Source organism: Neltuma alba, unplaced genomic scaffold (genome assembly GCF_004799145.2).
Source record: "Neltuma alba isolate B1F8T4 unplaced genomic scaffold, ASM479914v2 tig00010060_pilon, whole genome shotgun sequence".
Taxonomy (NCBI): domain Eukaryota; kingdom Viridiplantae; phylum Streptophyta; class Magnoliopsida; order Fabales; family Fabaceae; genus Neltuma; species Neltuma alba.
In genome coordinates this window covers 38,312-59,715 of record NW_021635019.1, presented here as the reverse complement: position 1 = coordinate 59,715, position 21,404 = coordinate 38,312, and the positions used below count along the sequence as shown (strand labels likewise).

At 31.3% G+C, this 21,404-nt stretch overlaps 1 protein-coding gene across 1 annotated transcript; it reads left to right on the top strand.

Annotated features, from left to right (window-relative positions):
• Positions 1-15,840: 15,840 nt before the first annotated feature.
• Positions 15,841-20,033, top strand: LOC114754065 (protein ALP1-like). The gene is made up of 2 exons (XM_028942801.1): positions 15,841-16,308; positions 18,808-20,033. The coding sequence occupies exons 1-2, from the start codon at positions 16,173-16,175 to the stop codon at positions 19,851-19,853; spliced, it is 1,182 nt and encodes a 393-aa protein (XP_028798634.1). The 5' UTR covers positions 15,841-16,172; the 3' UTR covers positions 19,854-20,033.
• The last annotated feature ends 1,371 nt before the right edge of the window (positions 20,034-21,404 follow it).

The following is a 21,404-nucleotide window of genomic DNA, read 5'->3' as shown; positions in this document are numbered from 1 at the left end:
ACATAAATGGTTTAAATTTAAAATTTTTAATATGCAATTTTTCAATAATAAATATATTTGCTTTTAAGAAATATCAATTATAAATTATCTTTATTCTAAATTCTATCAGAAAAAAAGATTTTTTTTTTGAAGAAAAGGCAAAATGATTAACATTAAATATTTGTAACAGTCTACAAAGTGCAGTTAGTAACTGGAAACACTACAGGGGACAAAAAAGGGGGGAAATTAGTCATTACAAACAAGGACATCTACTTTAATAACTCTGTGACCGTATGAAAATGAGTCACATCAACCAGCCTCTTCTTGAAACAAACCAGTTGGAGTTCAGAAGCATCTCCGCCCATTGTTGCACCCATTCTAGCCATCCAGAGTAGTGTAGTCCTTAAACAGAGAAAATTGAACTTCCTGGGATCTACAAAGGAAAGATGGTAGTGGAAGCCTTGGATTGGAGCTCGCTGAAAGAAAAGTTATCAGTAGTTGCTACTGCTGGACATCTCATCTGTTCGGTTGTAGAATGATGTGAAGCAAAAGCCATACGTAGTAAGCCAGCCCTGAATTTCTTTTATAACCTTCATTGGTTGTTCAATCTTTCCTTCGCGTAAGGCTTGATTTCGCTTCTGCCACACTACATTCAATAAGATTATCATTCCTTTAGATGCGTTTGGTACAAGGGATTTGGAGGGAAAGGGAAGGAGGGGGAAGAATTTTAATCATTTCTTCTTGTTTGGCAACACACAAATTTTAGGGGTGGAGGAAAAAAATTTTCCCTCTCCTCCTCTTTTCAACCTCCCTTCCAAAATTGAAAGGATTTGGAGGGAAAGTGTAATATTTTATCATATTGAGACCATTATGCCCATTATTTTTAATATCCTTATACTATCCTAAATTTTTTTTCTTGTCTCCAAACGCTGTTCTCTCATTTGCATGGCCAAATGTTTCATTCAAAGATAGGATACAGTATAAGTTGAGGCTGAACATTACCTTAGCCTTCTTTTCAATAATACTTCACGCTCTAGAATATATTAGAATTTTGGTATAAGTATTAGTCAATTTATTAAATGTTATTTATAATTCTATTTTATTAAACATTCTATAAAATTTGAAAAAATAATCTTAAATAAAATAAGCATAAAATTGTCCATTTTAAAATATTTTTTCCTCCTCTTTCCTCATGAACCAAACAAGGTAATATTAAAATTCTTCCCCCTCTTTTTTTATAAATCCAAACAAGATAATATTAAAATTCTTTCATTCTCTTCCTCTTCCTCTTCCCCATCCTTCCATTAAAATCTCTCTCTTCTCCTTTTTCTGATCGAGCCAAACCCTTAAAGAGAAAATCAAAATTATCATGTGAAAGCTGCAACAGTACTTATTTCAGCCAGAGCAGGAAGGAATCGAAAGTGTTCACATCAAGTCTGATTGATAGACATCCATTCCATATAGCTCGGACATATGGACATGAGATAAACAACTGTTCCAGAGTTTCTTGACAATTGCAGCCAAAAACACAAAGTAAGGTAGATGTGATCTGGCGCAGGTTCAATACATCCCCCATGGAATTGCTTTACTAAAAAGTTTCCAGATGAAAAGTAATGACTTCATTGGAAGAGAAAGAGACCAAAGAAATTTCTAGAAATTGTCGCCGTTACCATGCGGCTGAAGAAAATTATGAAGATATTTCTTGGATCGATTCCTTGCAGTATAATAACCAGAGGTATTAGCAGTCCATTGCAAAGAACCACGCCTTGACTGAGACAAAATTGGAGTTGAAAAGATCTCCTTGATTGTACCTTCCGAGTATTTAAATTAAAATCTAAACTATCCAAAATCAATTTAGATAAAGCATAATAAAACTGTGCAATGCAATCTGTGTAGCCAACTCTTTTTAGTAAGACAAGGCAACATTGTTGTAATCAATGCCAAAGTCGCTTGCATTTGCATGTATGTACCTTGGTTGCAGATGGGAAGAGGAAGAAATAACTAATTAGAAGTGAAAGTGAGATATTGTGATGGCGAAGAAAATGTTAGGAAGAGAAGCAAGTGGTATGAAGAGCAGAAGTTGGAGCGAAGAATTGGTGAAAATAGTGAGTGTGATGTCCAACATATTGCTAGGAATTGCCAGCCTAAGCATCCACATCTCATGGAGGTTCCTGTGTCTTTCTCTAAGAGAATGCTCTGTTTCAAAGGTATAGAGGACGATAACTCATATTCTGATCTCTCACAAACTTCAAGAAATTAGTTGATTAACTAACATATGATCTAGGTTTATAATTGTTGGACTATGCCTAATCCACTCTAAGTGGATTACTTATATGAGGGTATGGGAAGGACCAGCCGAAAATAGGTATTAGATGGAATGAGACTCTAGGAGAACCTATCTCTTGTGACTCCAAACATAAGAAATCGGATAAATGATCGAGGTAGGACCTTAAGAAAACCTGTCTTTTACAATTCTAGCCATGAAGACACCACAAGGTTGATCACTTACTTGATACTATCGAGTATTCGCACGAGAATACAAGGATGCAAGCAAGACTTACATAGAAAAATAAACTTAATTCTCATTAATCAAATTCTAAAACTCAAGTACAAAAATGTAGCTTATACATAGATAACTATAGAACACTCTAGAATCAGTGTCCTAAAGCATAAATGCTACAAACGATGATGCCTTATTAATGATTAATGAACTATGGGATGCATCATTTATCGCATAGAGATAAAAGAAAATAACCTAAACTTCAAGAATAAGTTTACTATCTAAAAATAGAAAACTAAATTAAAACATAATTTTCTAAAAATAATCCTTGACCAAAAGATCTTATTCAAAGCAAATAAAAAGGAAAACTTCCTAAAAACGAATTTAAATCATAATCAATGCATAATGATGCCTTTCAATGTTTCTTGAAAGTTCTTGGACGTCACTTATACTTCTCTTTCAAGACACATGCTTGTCACATAGTATTTTAAATAAATTCTTCAATCTGAACTCCACATGGGGCTTGTACATCATTTTGTTAGGCTTCTATCAATGTTATCACCATTCTTGGACTCTTGTTAGGCTCACTAAAATGTGTTTTCTCCAAATAAGTGGGCTCTAAATTTTGTAGCTCTCTTATTAGACAGTTCAAGGCTTCCTTCATAGCTTTGGTTCATACTCTTGTCATTAGGCCTCTAGTGCCTTGTAATGAATCTTTTAGAATGTTGGACTTCCTTTCATGCATTTGAGCTCCTTGCTCCACTCCTTACTCTTCCTTTGAAGCTTGATTTTAATCATGCTATGCACCTCCATCACTTTACCCAAGCCTTATAACAGCTTGAAATTTAGGTACCCAGTTTATTTTATTTGAAATATTTTGTTAGAGGGAAATTGATGAGGACGTTAAGGCATGCATGGTGTGTTAAATATAGACCTCTCCCCATATTTTCCTCTGCATGCTCCTCCTTCATCTCCATGGGTTGTATCTATAACTCCGACTTCTCTTTGGAATCGGGCTAGTGTGGACATACAATATTGCTTACGATTGCCTTGTATGCTTCTAAACCCTCAATAATCATTGGTGAAATCTGTGGTGATGCAATTCAGTTTGTGATCAGATGTGATTAATAGATTGAATTTTTTGCGTGGACAAGGAATGGCTTATTTCTATTCATGATATGCAAAAGGGTACGTAGGATATGCACTATCAGCACCTATAATTTATCAATATCATAATTTGTTATAGGTTTTATATCAGAATATCGTTATCGAATTTTTTTTAATCTTGCAATAATTTTTGTGTAACAAGAAGGATGAAAATGAAAAAGAAGTTCAATTTTTTAATCTCAATTATCGAATTAAGTCTAAAAAAATTGTAAAGTAACGTAGTGCATAATCTTTTAAAACTTGATACAATGTTGTTGTCATGTAAAAGTCAACGTTAGCCAAACATTAATGAGGGTGAAAGACTCTTTATTAACCTAATGTTGATTGTTAGAAAATAATAATATTGCACCAATTTTTAAGGATTATTATCTTATTTCCAGACAAATAGTAGACGCTTCAGAGGAAATTAGTCTCCAAAGGATATACCATGCATATTCCATATGTTGCAAGCACCATTAGAAATGGTTTGTCTAAGCAGTATGGCAAATCCATCCTTAGCTGAGTAGCAGTCTTTAGACTTATCATCCCAAATCAACTTGATGGAAGTACGCAAAAGTACGATATACTGTCACCATTTTAATGACATTCCAAGTTCCATTCTCCAACTTTATCGATCTAATAGAGCTCCTTGTTTTCCTTCTTCACACCGCTGAGTGAAAAAATTTCATATTCCTCTCTCCTTCAGTTTTTCATTTGACCATTGGCCTCTGTTCCCAATAACTATGTTCACATAAGTAAGAAAATCCAATAAGATACGAGTATTTCTTTTATTCCAGTTCAGAAAAAATTACGAATATGTTAATGTAAAGTTCCCAGCCCGTTTGAAATATGAATAATTTCATTTTCTAGTAACTTGATTTTGTACTGCAAATTTCCCATTGGAAACTTGCTTCAGTTAAGAAAATTAATTGTTCTATCCAACTTGCTTTTAACTTGAGAGCTACATTAACAGGGATCAGCAATCCTGAATGATTTTCTCACAATGCTTTAAACAGAGGTACTAAAAACAAAACTAGTCATCAAACTGGTCAAAACAGTAATCAAATGGTAATTTAAGGGTGATGAAGATACCTTCATCTAAACCATTTAATTTAATTTAATTTAATTTTAGTTAATTATTTTAGTTTAATTGGTAGTGGGTTGGATTCCTTACTTTCATTTTTAATTATTATTTTAAGTACTTTAATTGCTAGAGATATATATTGTCAGGTTTTTCACTTTCACGCTAGACTTGAATATTGAATTTACATACAGTTATTTCCCCTGTCGGTTTCTTTCTTCTCTGCTCTCCCTTCCCTCTCATATCTTCCCTTTCCCTTTTTCTTGTTCGTTTCACATTAAAGGGTCAATATATTTAAATCCTAATTAACCCAATTATGATTAATATTCCTCCAGTCCTTAATATAGAACCTAATTGTTGAATTAATTTTGGTCATAAATATAAGACCTATTTATCACATTTATCAATTTTTTCTAAATTAACACTATGGATACTCCCTTAATCATAATCAATAATCAAGTAGAAAAAGAAGGAAGGATATTAAGAAAGATGATTATGGTGTTTTAATAAAAGCATGTTATATTTCTTATAATTAACTAACTTACCTGACTTCCTTAATCTAATTAAATTAGTTAAATGGATCTTATATTAAGGACCGGAGGAGTATAATATAATGGAAAAATAATTTGCAGGTCCTTCTAGTTTACCTTGATTTTGAATTAGGTCCCTCAACTTTTTTTATTTTCCTTTTTACTGGATCCTTCAACTTTTTATTGTTAAATTTATTAATCCTTACTGGTAAATACATATTGACATAGTCAAATATTTAGCTTAGACACTTAGGTTTGACCAAGCTCACCTCTCTTTTGGCTCGGTGCTCAGCGTCATCTCCTTCCCCAACATTCTGCCCACTTGAAAATGGGTCACTATTACTTCCCACATCTCCATAAAACCTTCCCTTCCATTAATCGCAGTCACCCAGACCTCTTTATCTATTCTCATAGTTGTTCGTTAGACTCAACTTCCTAACCCAACGTCTTTGAGGAGTGAAATAAAAAACAACACAGAAGAACGAACTTATACGTGGCATTCGCAACCCATGAAAAAAATCATGTGTTTGGTTAGGCTCATTTGATCACCTTCCGCCTTTGCCTGCAGGTCTCGCTGGCCATAGCGATTGGTCTTATTAAGTGGTGGGATAAGCACTTTTGTTAATTAAAAGACTCTGTTTGACTTTGTTCGCAACACAAAAAGCAAAGCCATTTATGTTGGGGAAGGAGATGATGGCTAAGCACCGAGCAAAAAGGGGAGGTGAGCTTGGTTAGACCTGAATGCCTAAGCTAAATATTTGATGGTGTCAATATGTATTTAATGGTAAGGACTAATAAATTTAACAATAAAAAGTTGAAAGATCTAATAAAAAGGAAAAAAAATTGAGGGACCTAATTCAAAAAGGTCAAATTGAAGGACCTGCAAATTAATTTTTCCTAATATAATTTGATTAAAATGTATTAAATATATATAATGTTGAAAAGAGTAATATTTAAATAAAAGATGCATTAATTTGTGAGTAAATAGAACATTAATGTATAAATCACATGTAATTCAATATAACAAAATTACTAGTACAAATAAGTATAAATACGATGGACTAATATTTTTTGTTCTTCTTTTTTTTTTTAACCTCCAAACGATGATATTCTGGTTTAATAATGAGAAAAAAATATGAAATCTAATTGACTTGTTTAAAATTATTATTGAACTGGTTAAGAGACTGGTTCATCAATTTATTGGTCTAATCGGCCAATCTAAATAGGGTTTTACTACCAAGCTCAAAATGATAACAATATGGTTCAAATCTCTTTAATCTCTCTGTTTCTTTTCTCTCTGTTTTTTTTTTTTTGACCAGCAGTTTCTTTTCTCTCTTGAAGAAGTGTAACAGAGGAGTAAATAATGGGGTCATGATTTGAGGCAGTCAATGCTAATGTAGAAATACGTCGAGTTATTTTGATTGATTTTTAAGGCTAATTTTTAATTTGGTGGTCTAAGTTAATAGGTCTCTCCACTCCAATAAGACTGTTGAATTAATTTTGTCTCTATCATGAAATTGACACGAAATTTAATAATTAAATTGTTGACTTGATTTAAACAGATTATTTTTGCGATGATTATGACCGCTCATCCTACAGAGGGATCACTTCAGTCTAACTTATTTAGGAGGAGTTTCAAAAAGGCGTTTGAAATGATTAAATTTTAAATAAGAAATAAAATATGTTATTATTTGTAAATTCAGTATTATTAAAATTTATTAAACTGTGGTTGGCAAACCTAATTTAAGATGTAATAATTTCAAGTTCCTTTTTATGAGATTCTCCCGTTATTTCACTTCTAATTTCTAATAGCTTTAGGTCCTTTGAAAATTTAATGGTTATATGCAAAAGGTGACTAAATGAATATGTGCTTTGAAGACTTTTTTCAGTTAATACAATTTTTAGTTTTTTAAAATTTATTTTTATTTTGGTTTATTAAGATTTAAATAATAAGTTCTAGTTCATTGAGTTTCTTTTCATTTAAAACATTAATTTTTATAATTTAATAAAAATATAAACTAATTTGTCATTTGAGGGAGTTTGAAATTTAAAGGGTTAAAATAAAAATGAAGATAAATTTAAAAAGGAACATGGATTATATTAACTTTTTTTTTTTTAATAAAAAGGTTATGAGATTAGGGGAGGATATTGCTGTCCCGAAAAGTCAAGAATGCCAAATGTCGAAACGTAATTTGAAGAAAGTCCATGATTTCTTTTTTGGTTTTTTTTTTTGTTTTTGATAACAAAAGTTGGTTCTTTAATTTTTTTAAATGAAAATAGTCATTTTCGATGCCATGTTGGTTTAACAGTTGAAGACTTCAAGTTAGGAAGGGCAACATGGTTGTCCTTTCGCATGAACGTCCGGATTCCAACTATGTTAAATGCGGAATTGTATTTAATTTTAAATATCAAATTTTAATTTATTTTGTTTCTTATATTTATTATTTTTTAAAACTAATTTATCTAACTTATAAATTGATATACAATCTAATATTACACAGAGACATTTTAAGGAAATATTGTCACAGGGTTGGTGCTGACATTGGCATTAGAATTGCCCATTTTAATACTTAACTTCATTCTAGCATCTTCTAGTGAAAAACCATATCCTACTAATAAACCAATAGCAAACAAATATATGACATCTTTTGTGATAAGATCTCAATTCTCATTGTCTCTCATATTTATTATTTTTTAAAGATAATTTGTCTAATTTATAAAGTAATATATAATCTAATATTATATAGAGGTCTTTTTTAAAAAAATTGTCATATTTATTATAATTAACTAATTTAGTTAACTTTTTTAATCTATCAAAATTAATCAAGTATCTCATATGCTAAGGATTGGAGGGAGTAGTTTTTTCACATCAAGGACCACTGTCATATAATAATAAAAACAAATCTCATACGTTAAAGGCTTCCTAAATTATGTTATATAAAGCCGAGGGAATATAATCCATCGTAAACAATATAAGATTTGTTTTCATTAGGGCTAAATTATACAAAAAGGCCTTTAAAATATGGGGCAATTGCGTATAACCTCCTTAATAGTTTAAAGTTTAAATTTAATCTCTCTCTTTAATATTTTAAAGTTTAAATTTGATCCCTTGATCTTTTCACTACAACAAAAAAGAGTTTTCACGATGCTAATTTACGGCGGTTATTAGAAAAAAAACATTGTAAAAAATGTGACGGTGGCATTTCTGTAATTATAGGCGGATTTTTAAATGCGGTTATTTAAAAAACCGCCGTTAAAAGTCTATTAGAATTTTAAAATCCATTACATGATAGTTTTCACTTTTCAGAGTCAAAGCTCATAGTCCCCCATATCATCCTCACTCTATTTTCTCCCTCCTCCTACATTTGTCGGTGTTTATCCATTGCTTCTGTCATTTCTGCCATGTTCTTCCATCACCGTCGCTGTTGCTGTTGCTGTTGCCATTGCTGTCGCCGTCGCCGTCGCCGTCGCCATCGCCTCATGAAAAGACCTCTTCTTAATACATAATTATAAAACTATTTTTAAAATGATAACCATGGTAGAAAAAGAATTGAGTTAGAGTGTTAAAATACTACCATGGTTATAAAGAGTTTGACTTATTTCGAAAACGTCCCAGTAGCTCAGGATGCATAAAACACCCATGGGTTTAACAATGTAGAACAAAACCTCAAGACACAGTAACCGCCCATAAGCCCAACATAATATTTATCCCACAAAGACTTAGGGCACAAGAAACATAGGTTGCTCAACCCAGCCCATAAGGCATACACATAAGAGTATCACATACAGCAGAGTCTTATGGCCTTCAGCCATTTTAACAGCATTCCATCAAATACAGTCATCCAAACAAAAGAAAGTATATGTCAACACAGTTGTGGGCCCTAAAATGGCAATATACATAACATTACATGCCTAAACCAAAAGAGGACTACTAGGCTATGCTCGCCTATGCCTCTGGTTGCTTCCCTTCACGCCGAGCCAAACTAGATGGCTCTCCTGAAAAGTATTGATGAACAGCGGGGTGAGACGTAAAGTCCCAGTAACCAAGTATTAATTTATGACATATACAAGTAGGATGGCAAGTTGGTGAAGTAGTGCTTAAATATAGTTTAAGAAATAAATGGTACTTTAATAGATATAATCACATAAAAAGAGTATATCTCTCCATCCACAACACAATTCATATAAAAGTATATATATGTAACAACACAATGAAATATGCCCTCCCATCACCTTGCTCCTCCTTATGACTCCTTGACAAGGACTCGGGCTTTCTGTGCTGAGTAACCCGGCCAAAGGTCACCCCACTCACATCAAGCAACGGGCCCCCTCCTGTACCTACACCGCCCAAGAATGGACTATGGTGCAAGAGGTGTCTACCCAAGAGTTCATTCTCAATTCCGGGCCAAGGAAAAGGAAGAACTACAGGGGTCTAACAATAAGGCCAAACACTGGGATCCGTAGTGTAGGCATGCCGCGCGGGCTTCAAGAACAATTATCCTCCACGTAACAAAATCCCATCCTCCACATATGAACCCCATGCATAGTCACAATATAAATCAAAATATCACAATCTTCAAAATAAGATGATATAATTTCAAACAAAGTATAACACATTTTCATTTCATTTAATAACATAATATTAGTATATTAAATTTAGTACTACACGAAAACACAATTTCCAATAAAACACAACTCAAACATAATTAGATCAACATACTTCCCACTTCACCAAAATTTGTCATATAATAAAATATATATTTTATTCACAGGCATACTTTTACAAATTAACTAAGAAAATAAAAACATAATAAACACCTTACAATCCAAAGCGTGTATATAAAATAAATTAACCCCGGTTACCTCTACTCCAAGCTTAACCTCACAGCTTGAGAAATAAGAGCGCAAATTACAAACTCCGAAGTACAAGATAATCTACAAATAATATAGATACAATTTAATATGCATACAAATAATTAACTTAAATTACATAGAATTTATTATTAATAATATCTATACTTATATTTACTATCCAAAAATTCTTACTTCAAATAACAATTTTTCTCTACCCAAATAACTCATTTAAATTATAAATATTTATAAAATATTGTTTTTATCTAATATTGTAAGGATCTCAATTTATAACTTAAGTTTCCAGTTTCAAAATTTTTTCTAATAATATAGTCTTAACCTATTTTACATTTTAAACCGATTAAAATATCAATAATATATTAAGTAACCCAAATAAGTTATTTAACTTAAATTTAATCGGTAAAAACATTCTATATATCTTGAATAATACATTTTTCAACTAAAATCTTAGTTTAAAATTCTCAAAACAATCAATAAACAACTATAAACCGATTAAAATTTCAATAATATATCAAACAACCCAAATAAATTATTTAACTTAATTTTAATCGGTATAAATATGATATATATCATAAATGACAGATTTTTCAACAAATAAATTTAATTTTAAATACCATAGATAATGAATAGACAAATCTAAACCGGTTAAAATTAACTACTTATTTATCTCTAAATTTCTACAGTCATATATTGTCAAAAATCATTACTTACTCTGTACCCAGCTCACAAAATTTTCTCTAAACACTGTAGTAATACTACTAATATAAAGTTCTAAATATATAGAAAATATTCATAAAAGAAATCTAATAGAAAGAAGTATTTTTATGTACCTAAATGATCCCCAAATGCTAGCACGTCCTTGCAGAAATCTTCACTCACTCTCTTGTTCTTTGTTTTTCTTCCTGCGTCTCTCTCCCTCTCTTTCTCTATTCTACGTAACACTCCCTCCTCTATTTATCATTCTCATTTCAACCGTCCACCCCAAATTTTCTTCTCTCATTTATTATCCTTCCCCATTTTTCCTCCTCCCTCTTTAATTAACCGCGTCAACATTCTTCTTTGCCTTCAATTCACCCCAGCTTTTCCACCGACTTTGGTGGAAAAGTTGGGGTGTGTTTTTTTTGTTTTTTTTTTTTTTTTTTTTTGTTTTTATTTTAAATATTAATAAAATATTATTATTTAATAATAATAAAATATTATTTTACATTATTTAATTTATTATATATATATTTTTTTTAAGGATGTTACACCTCATGCTCTTCATTCTTATTTGTGAGTTTTTTACCTCCATTCTTTCCGTGGATTTCATAGTTTGTGGTTTGATATGATTATTTTTTTTTGTGAAAAATATGATGTTTAATCTGAGTTTAAAGAGATCTGATTTTTAGCAGATCTGAGTCTTTGATTTTATATTTATTAAATCTTAGTTGGTTCAATCTGATGGCTAAAGGTGAAGCTAAGTGACGTTATTACGATGGGAAAGAATCTATATTTACTCTATCAGAATGCTTTTAGCTGGTAAGAGACTTCCTTTGAAGCTTTGTTCTCCCGTTCCATCTTGATCAGTAGAGTTACAAAAAAATTTCAGGGCGGCTATTTATATAACTGCCATTAAAAGTCACATACCACGACGATTCTTAAACCGCCGTGAAATCCTCTACATTTTACGCCGATAGCATATAACTGCCATTTGTAGTAGTGTTTATTCTTTTATTATAGACAAATTGTCATTAACTTACCATTATCTTTTTAATGAAATTTGTCATGTTAGATTATCATAAGACACATTGCATGGTATCTTACATAGCATCTTATCTAATATAATCATTTTATAATAATTATATCATTTTTATATAAGAATTAAAATGTCATTTTATCATTTTAAAAAAAACTCTACTCCTTTTTATTCTTATATTTTTTATCAGCATAAATTTTTAAATAACAATTTTCTTCTACATTTTGCCACACAAAAATTGATATTTTAATTGATAAATGAATGTCAAAATCTTAATAAATTTATTAAGATTGTAAAATAAGATCATAACATTATAAAAATATTACCGTGAAAGTAATAAGTTGGTTTTGATAAGCATTAAATAGGGGCAAAAAAATAATGGAAGGAATTTTAGTTTTAAAATGTTAGGGGAGTTATGTAAAACTAATTTAAAGTTCAAAAAAGTTTTATAAAATTAACTTAGATAAGATACCATGTAAGATGTGAGGCGTCTTATGTTGATTTGATTTGATGTGGCAAATTTCGTTAAAAAAGATAATGATGACTTAATAGCAAGGGGTTCATAATGAAAAAAGTAAAAGATCAAGGGGTTAAATTTAAACTTTAATATGTCAGGAAGATTATATGCACTTTTTATTATTATATGACAGTATTTTTTAAATTACTTTTTTGTGAAAAAAAAATGAATATTGTCTATCAACATATATTCTCTTTATTTTTCTCTTTAAAAAGTTTAGGCATCAAACATATTTTCAAAGCTTTCAATAAATCCTATCCTGGTGACTAGTGACAAATTTTGCTAACATACTGTAATTTTCCTAAACTAAACTATCAAACTCACTCGTTCACTTGTTTTAATGAAGAAAAAAAATAACAAAAATTGTCTTATGGACTTTTAAACGGAAATAGCAAACAAGCAGGATAGACTAATTACTTTCTTTAATGCACTTCACACCAACCATCATTAATATTTTTTCCGGCCAACCATAATTAATATAAAACATGAAAATCATAACAAGTTGCATTTTTTATAAATAATAAATGAAATATAATTTCCATGAAAAAATGAAATATAATGCATAAAAATAATAAATATTCTCTATAGAAGAGAACAACAAATATTCTAAAAATTTCACGGACAACAATTAGAGGACGTTTATATTCATCTACATTATTTACATTGTGTTTTTTAATTTTATAAATTTTGATAATTTTAAATATTAAATTCATTTCTAGCCAAAGATTATTAATACAATATTAAAGATGTAGATTGAAATTTTTTTTAAAGAATATAAGATGTGGAGCACTCAAATATAAATTGAATAGCATATATAAATACATTCATATTAAAGATGAAATCCACTGTCTGCATTCACTAAAAAAGAATGGTCCAAATATTACACTCCTAATATAATTTTAGGATAATACAAATTGGAGTCTTTAACTATATTTAAAATATTATAATTATAAGTTAAATCAGAAATAAGAGGGAATTAACTTCTAACATGCTAGGAAAGAAATTATTTATGTTTCCGACAAAAAAGGAGCAAATTATTCCAATTCATTAGCTACAAGCAATTTGATTAATTTAAGCATGCACCTATTTTTTTTTTTTGCGTAAAAAAATAATAGTATAATCATACTCATCTAAACCAGTATGGTAAAGTCAAAGACAAATTACTAAAAAATAGAAAATCACATAGATTATTAATACAACATTAAAGATGTATATTGGAATTTTTTTAAAGAATATAAGATGTGGAGCACTCAAATATAAATTGAATAGCATATATAAATACATTCATATTAAAGATGAAATCCATTGTATGCATTCATTAAAAAAGAATGGTCCAAATATTACATTCCTAATATAATTTTAGGATAATACAAATTGGAGTATTTAACTATATTTAAAATATTATAATTATAAGTTAAATAAGAAATAAGAGGGAATTAACTTGTAACATGCAAGGAAAGAAATTATTTATGTTTCCGACAAAAAAAGGAGCAAATTATTCCAATTCATTAGTTACAAGCAATTTGATTAATTTAAGCATGCACCTATTTTGTTTTTTTTTTTGTTTTTTGCGTAAAAAATAATAGTATAATCATACTCATCTAAACCAGTCTGGCAAAGTCAAAGACAAATTACTAAAAAATAGAAAATCACATAAAAATCTAACAGAGACAACATCTATACATGGAAACTTACTAAGGGGTCATGAATGTTGCAATCTTCAACTCAATAAATCAACTTCTTAGACAACATAAAAAATAATATAAAAGCATAAGAAAATCACAAGCATGCATGTGTGTGTCAATTAGGGTTCCACCCAATTTCAGTTTGAGAGAGTAAAAATTAAAGGTGACTTAGGGCTTGCTTGTTTTCTTGTTTTAAAAACAGAAAAACAAAGAGACTTGTTAATTTGTTTTTAGTTGATTGTCTTAAAAAATAAAAAAACAGTAATATGTTTTTAAAAACTAAAAAGCCAAAACAATTTTTACATGTTTTTTTTGTTTTTGTGTTTTTTTTTTAAATTTTGAGAAATTTTCTTGTCTTTTCACTTATTATCTACTACTTATCACTACCAATGACAAATATCACTTGCCAAGTATGATTTTTTATTATTTTTGTTTCAAACGTGATTTTTTTAAAATTATTATCCAAACAAATTTTTTTTAGTTTTCAAAAATTATTCTAAAAAATAATTTTATAAAATTGTTTTGAGAATAAGAAAACAAAAAACAGAAGTAAACAGGTCCTTAATTTTTTTTTTTTCATAGAAGGTTTGTCTCTTAAGAGTTTGGATTTTCTAAGAGAGCAGGTTTGTCTGTCAAATAATCATTGAATATTTTACCAAAAAGAATAATTATTGAATAACTTTTTGACCATGTTGCTAACAAATTAGTCAGTTTCATGCATTGCAAACAAGATTTGAAATGAATCAAGATAAATGTAACGCAGGAAGTACGCACCTTGTTATTCTTTTGCTGGTACGAATCCCCTGAGAAAGGAAATCTGAACCCTTAAAAATAACTCCCATGTTTGGTGTTTTTTTGGGTCAGTTCTATGTTTGATTAAAAGCTGAAAAGGAAAAGGTCAATTATTATTGAAAACAATGATAACAAATTTGATATTTCAGACTACAAAATCTATAAGTTGATTATTTTTCAAATGAAAAACAGTAATAAAAGTGGGATAAAATATGACTAATTGGCCAGATTTCAAACTCTCTTTAGATAAATAAACAGTTAAACAAAAATAGTTATCTTACTCTTTGGTCCTATTTACAAGGCAGAGAGAAATTTTTTTTAATCTTATTTACAAATTTTTATTAAACTTTTAGCATGAATGTACTATTTTGTCTTTTATTTGTTATAGTATACTCATCAGATTTTATTGATAAGACACTTTTAACATGATTCACACATACCGAGAAAAATTTTAAATCACATTAACTCTTTATTAAAATATAATAAAATTCTAAATTTACTCATATTTGATATAATAAATGAAAAATAAAATAGTATATTCATTCTAAAAATTTAATAAAGTGACAATATGACCAAGAAAAACATTTTCTCTTTCTCATAAGTACGATCAGAGGAGTATATGGTTATTTTTTTCAAATGTGTATATATTAAATAGAATAAAGTTGAAAAGTTATTATACAAACGAGATTTTATAATTAACACCAGAAGTAATGTATTTTAATAGAGTTAAAGTAGTTTAGGTTCTTTTTGGTTTTTATAAAATATACTGAAAATGTCTTATAAGTAAGGTTAGAGGAATTATTGATAATCAGATTACAAGTAACGATTCTGCAAAGTATAATTTAATTTTAAAAAATTAAAAATCAAAATTTTTCTCTCAAGGAAAAATCAAATTTACTGCGCTTTAAATATATCTCGAAATTACTGAGAGTACTATGAAACAAGGAAATCTTCGGTGTTCATGTCCAGCAAACACAAGGTCGTTTTGCTTGGCAAAGTATTACTCATTCTGCTTTTGGTGCTTACGTTTCCTTCCCTTTCACAGATAAATAGCTTGCCTTGCTCATGTTTTATGTTATCATTCATTCTTTGATTGCGTGCATCTTTCTTCCCACCTTCTTCACTCTTGTATCCGTGTTTTTCACTTCCTTAAACTTACCATATCAAGTTTTGAATTTGCGGGTACAACCCCGTTTTTAATTAAACATGTTCATGCTTGTCGAGCTTCATCTGATTCTGCTTCCATTGATTTGAAATCGGGGCTCATGGTAAATAGCTTGTTTTGATTTTCTTGGTTTTTATTGTTGGTGGGACTTTCGAAGCATTCTTCTTTACATGGGTTCCATCAGAGGGATCAAGAAGAGGAAGAAGGCCGAAGGTAAGGATGAACACGATGCTTCAGAAACTCCATTGCAGTTTCTTCAACCCCAGCCCTTGGATTGGTGGCAACAGTTTTCCCAGAGAATTACAGGTATCCGCGATACACAATACTTCTAGTTAAATGTTCTTTCCCATTAGATTTTGTGGGATTTATACATTGATACTATTTCTTCTGTGCATTACTCTCGTTTTGTTTGGGGTGGGGTATTAGTTGAAATTTGAAGCTTAAAGTGGTTTGTATGAGTTGGGTCAAATGAACATCTCAACTACCACAGGGATTGGTCGATTTGACATTTCGTCTATATATTTTTATAACTAAACTTAGGTGAGCAAGCGATGCTAAGAAAATGTTCAAATGTCATATTTTTAATGAAAAACGTTATGGCAAACATTTAGAAAATTGAGTTTTCTCTTTATTCTTTTTTATGGTTGTAGTGTTACTTCAGGGAATGGATCATCGATTATGTTCAGAGATATGGCTCACTGTGCTTTATCATTGTAATCTTTCGTGAATGAAGTTGCTGAGTGATTGATATTGTGGGTGGTGTCTGATATTTCTCTGCACTTGCTATGTGTTGTATGCTATGAGTTAGTAGTTTATCCGTTTCATGTCATGAAATGTGAGTATAGAAGCTTGTATTTGTTTGTTGAACTTGTTTCTTTTTTTTTTTTTTTTGACATTGTACTGATGCTGCACTTGATGAACATACTTCTTGGTTTGCTGCTTTAACCTGATTATGTTTGTACTCAGAAGAAACTGATTTATCAAATCAGGAACACTGTCCATATGGAAATAATCTTCTTCATATATATCTCCTTGACAGTGTTTTAGTTTATTAACTTAATCTTACTCATTGTGAATGTGCCTGCTGTAAGTTACTACTTGCACTGATCCAACTTCTCTCTGTCCAAGCATTTCAAGGCAATTGATTCCAGTTGTTGCATCAAATTGGTTTTTATTATCTTTTTTTGCTACTTTGAATATTAAAATTCCTTTCTTTGTGCAAATTATTTTGTATGATAAATTGTACTCTTTTCAACTTTGACTTTCATTGATTTAACACCACCTTATGTCATGAAACTGGTTAAAGAAAACTCAGAATGAATTCCCACCTCTGACTATAGTTTGTCTCAGAATCTTGCTTTCTATCTCTCTCTAACTTCTACTTTCAAGGAATCATATGGGTTGACTAGTCACCTGAAGTGTGAGCAACGGGGATTGGGTAACTGAATTTCCTGATTACAGATAAATTTACAAGATTGTATTCAGCACAATACCTCAAAACTTCTTATTTTTGTGTTAAAAGGAACCATCTTGCCTTGTTTTTATTCTTTCTATATTTCTGAAGTGGGAAGATCAAACAAAAGGAGGACCTTGCTCTTGTTTTAGGGTGTAAATTCATATAATATAAAATATTGTCTTCAACGTCTGAGTCTTGATTTATAGAGAGATATATAGGGAAAGCTTCAATGGACATAAAAGTTCCTCCAATGAATTTGGTCCAAAAATTATTGGAAAATGTTACTCTTCTGGTCTTAAATGTAAGACCCATTTTGTATTGTAAATTTACACTACAAATGGATCTTAAGTTTAGGACTGGGAGGGTATATCTTAATAATTCAAATTGTATTTAACTTCCATATGAGACTTTAAACCTGCATTTGCACTCTTAGTTCTTCTTGAAAGGGATTTAATCATTTTAGATCTGCTATATCCTCCAAAAGAAATTGCTGCTATAACTAATGGAGTCCCACCTTTGTCCGTCATCACAATATGTATTTCCATTTGTTTCGTTTATCTGTCATCACAAGAGAATACAAGGCCCTTGACTACTTCAGGATATTTACGGAAAACTTTTTGAGTCTGTTGCATTGTCTAATTTTTGAGTCTGTTGATCCAACCATTACCTGCGACCTAGTTTCTCTTCCTCTGGTAAGGCATCTTAAGGAGAAAGAGAAGAGAGCTGATGTATGATTACTTTCAGCCAAAATTCATAGTAATGTGATGTCTCCCTGTGATTCAGCTAAAGCTGCGGAAGAAAATCAAAATACTTCTGCCCCAGAATGGTAGGGAGAAAAAGATAATGAGCTTAAAAGCTGAAGAAATCTAAAAAGAACGAAAACAAAATTGCAAAGAGATGCCTTTGCCAATTTTCCCCGGCACTGACAAGGCATTGCTTTTTTTAAATTATTCAGCGTTATTGGGACTTTGCTGTATATAAGAGACTTTCGAATGGTGAGATATTTGTGCTTTTTCACCTGTTTCGGTATCTTGGTGTCACTATTACTTGTACACTAACTTTGCACAGACCCATCATTATTATTTCTTCATGGATGCTTTTGAGTAGTTTGTCTAGCAGAAGAGAAGGACATTATTTACCCGTCTGTTTCATAACTGTGCGTGAGATGAACTAACTCATTTAAAGAAACTGCGTGTCTAACTTTTTGTTGGTTTTAGTCAGTTGTGATGCAGCAACATATCCCATCATTTGTTATGTTTTCAATATGTTCTTTTGTCTGTGATATTTGAGAGTCATGATCAAGATTTTCCAGTAGATATACGCTCATGCTTCAATTTTTCTACTTTTAGGACCTTTATCTCAATCAAAAAATATAGAAAAATTTGAGTCTGTTTTCAAGATCTCGAGAAAGACGTTCAACTACATATGTTCTCTTGTGGAAGAAGATATGAGGGCCAGATCTTCAAATTTCATGGATATAAATGGCAACCATTTGTGTCTGAATGACCAAGTAGCTGTTGCTCTTAGGAGGCTTAGCTCTGGTGAGTCATTGTCAACCATTGGTGACTCATTTGGAATGAACCAATCTACAGTTTCCCAAATCACATGGCGATTTGTAGAATCCATGGAAGAACGAGGGCTTCGCCATCTTACTTGGCCTTCAACTGAACAAGAAATGGAAGAGATAATGACAAAGTTTGAGAGGATAGAGGGCCTTCCTAATTGTTGTGGTGCAATTGACATCACACACATAATGATGACTTTGCCTTCAACGGACTCTTTGAATGACGTATGGCTGGACCGTGAGAAGAACTGCAGTATGATATTGCAAGCAATTGTAGATCCTGATATGAGATTCCGTGACATAATTGCGGGTTGGCCAGGAAGTCTGAGTGATGACCTTGTGCTACGAAGCTCATCTTTCTTCAAACTCACTGAAGAAGGAAAGAGGTTGAACGGTTCTAAGAAGACACTCCCAGATGGAACAATATTGGCTGAGTACCTGATTGGGGACACTGGTTTTCCCCTTTTACCGTGGCTTCTCACTCCTTACAAAGGGAAAAGCCTGTTACCTGACCAGGCTGAGTTTAACAAACGGCTTGGTGCAACCCGAATGGTAGCCAGGCGAGCACTGGCAAGGTTGAAAGACATGTGGAAAATAATTCATGGTGTCATGTGGAAGCCTGATAAGCACAAATTGCCAAGGATAATTCTTGTTTGCTGTATCCTGCATAATATAGTCATTGACATGGAGGATAACGTACATGGCGATACACCCTCGTGCCAGCAGCATGATTCAGGATATCGAGAACAAACCTGTGAATTCGTAGACAATACCGCTTCTCTTTTGAGGGAAAAGCTTTCTCTGTACTTATCCAGCAAATTGCCAGCTTGACATGACATGAGGATTGTTGAACCCAATGGTGGGTGTTGCAAAAAGCTGAAGGAGTTGAACACAAATTTTAATGCTGCTTCTTTTTGTTCCAGTGTTGTTTTTAACTTGTCCATGAAAGGATTGAACAGATAAACATTTATATTGAAGGCTGTTAGTTTGATTGCTGTCATTGCTTTGGAAGTATTGTGGTCCTTGGGTTGGGATAGCTTTTGCCTAGAGTTTTCAATTACTGCTTTTCACGTGGCTGTTTTTTTCCTTTTGCGTTCATGGAAATTCCAACACTTGTATCCATAGAGTTTTCCGGTATAAAAAAGTTTAGGTAAGTTGGGTCTTGGGGGCTTACTAGGGGTCTGAGTATGCCTTCAGGTTTAGAAAGTGTTTATAAAAGGACTTACAGAATGTTTAATAGAAGGTCCTTATATCAGTAGCGGGATTCAAACCACGATCTTATGGATTATGAATTGATTTCTTATTAACTGGATCAATTCTTGTTGGCTATCCATAGAAATTTTGATTGAACTGATATTTGAGCAAACTGGATTAATTTAGTCAAGCTAGTGATGTAACAAGCTATGCCAATATGCAATTAGCTAAACTGAAAACCCAAGACTTTTTTTTTAGGGGGATTTTATTATTAAAAGTCTGCTTTAGAATTTTAACATTATTTTAGTTTTGGGTTTGGCTTGAAATGGATTTTCTATGCTATTGCCTTTGTCAAATAGCATCCAAACTAAGACATTTAATTTTTTTTTATTTTAACAAATTTAATTGGTATGTCAAATGAACAAAGTATAAAATAAAAAGTCTTTTTGATTGCCATTTTTTTTTCTAAAAAATCTGATTGAGAATAAGAATAAATAAAATCATATTGAGCTGGTGTAGTGACAAAATAATATTTAACATTAGATGTTGAGAGAAAGGACGTGATTTCGAACCACAAGTAGCAACTTTATAAAGGTAGAACTGGAATGGAGTGTTTAAATCATAAAATCAGCTAGGAAATAGTCCAGGGTGTGAGGGAGCATGAATTTCTGCCTATTTTCCTCCCTATTTTAATTTAAATTTGATGAGCTGACATGAATGGAATAATACATTTTTATTAAGGATTAAGTTTGGAAGGATAAAATTAAGTAATAAAATATTTTGCTTTCCTCACATGTATGATAGTTGGCATGTAATGTGTCCCATTAGGTATCACTTCTATTGAATGAAGGGGACACCTAAGAGAGGTAGGTGGCAAGAATCAAGAAGATAAGGGACACATGGCAAAAGAGATTAAATGAATTGCCAAGATCATGCCACACATACAAGATCAAGGGCTATGATTTAAGCAAATCTTTATAAATATCTCCCCTTCCCGTTTAGGCCAAGATTTTGGCCAACATAAGAGAAAAAGGGGATGAGAGGCTGAATTCACTAATAGAGAAGGAAGAAAAAGAAGGTCATGAGGTTCCATGCAAGAGCAAGCTCCAAGACAAGATATACTTATGGTTTTTGATGTAGTTTTCCTTATTACTTATCTTATTATGTTTGGTTATAGTTTTGATGGGT

Coding starts and splice junctions, on each gene's coding strand:
- LOC114754065 (XM_028942801.1), top strand. CDS start 16,173: ATGGGTTCCATCAGAGGGATCAAGAAGAGGAAGAAGGCCGAAGGTAAG. Junction 16,309..18,807: donor GTTTTCCCAGAGAATTACAG/GTATCCGCGATA, acceptor TTCTACTTTTAG/GACCTTTATCTCAATCAAAA.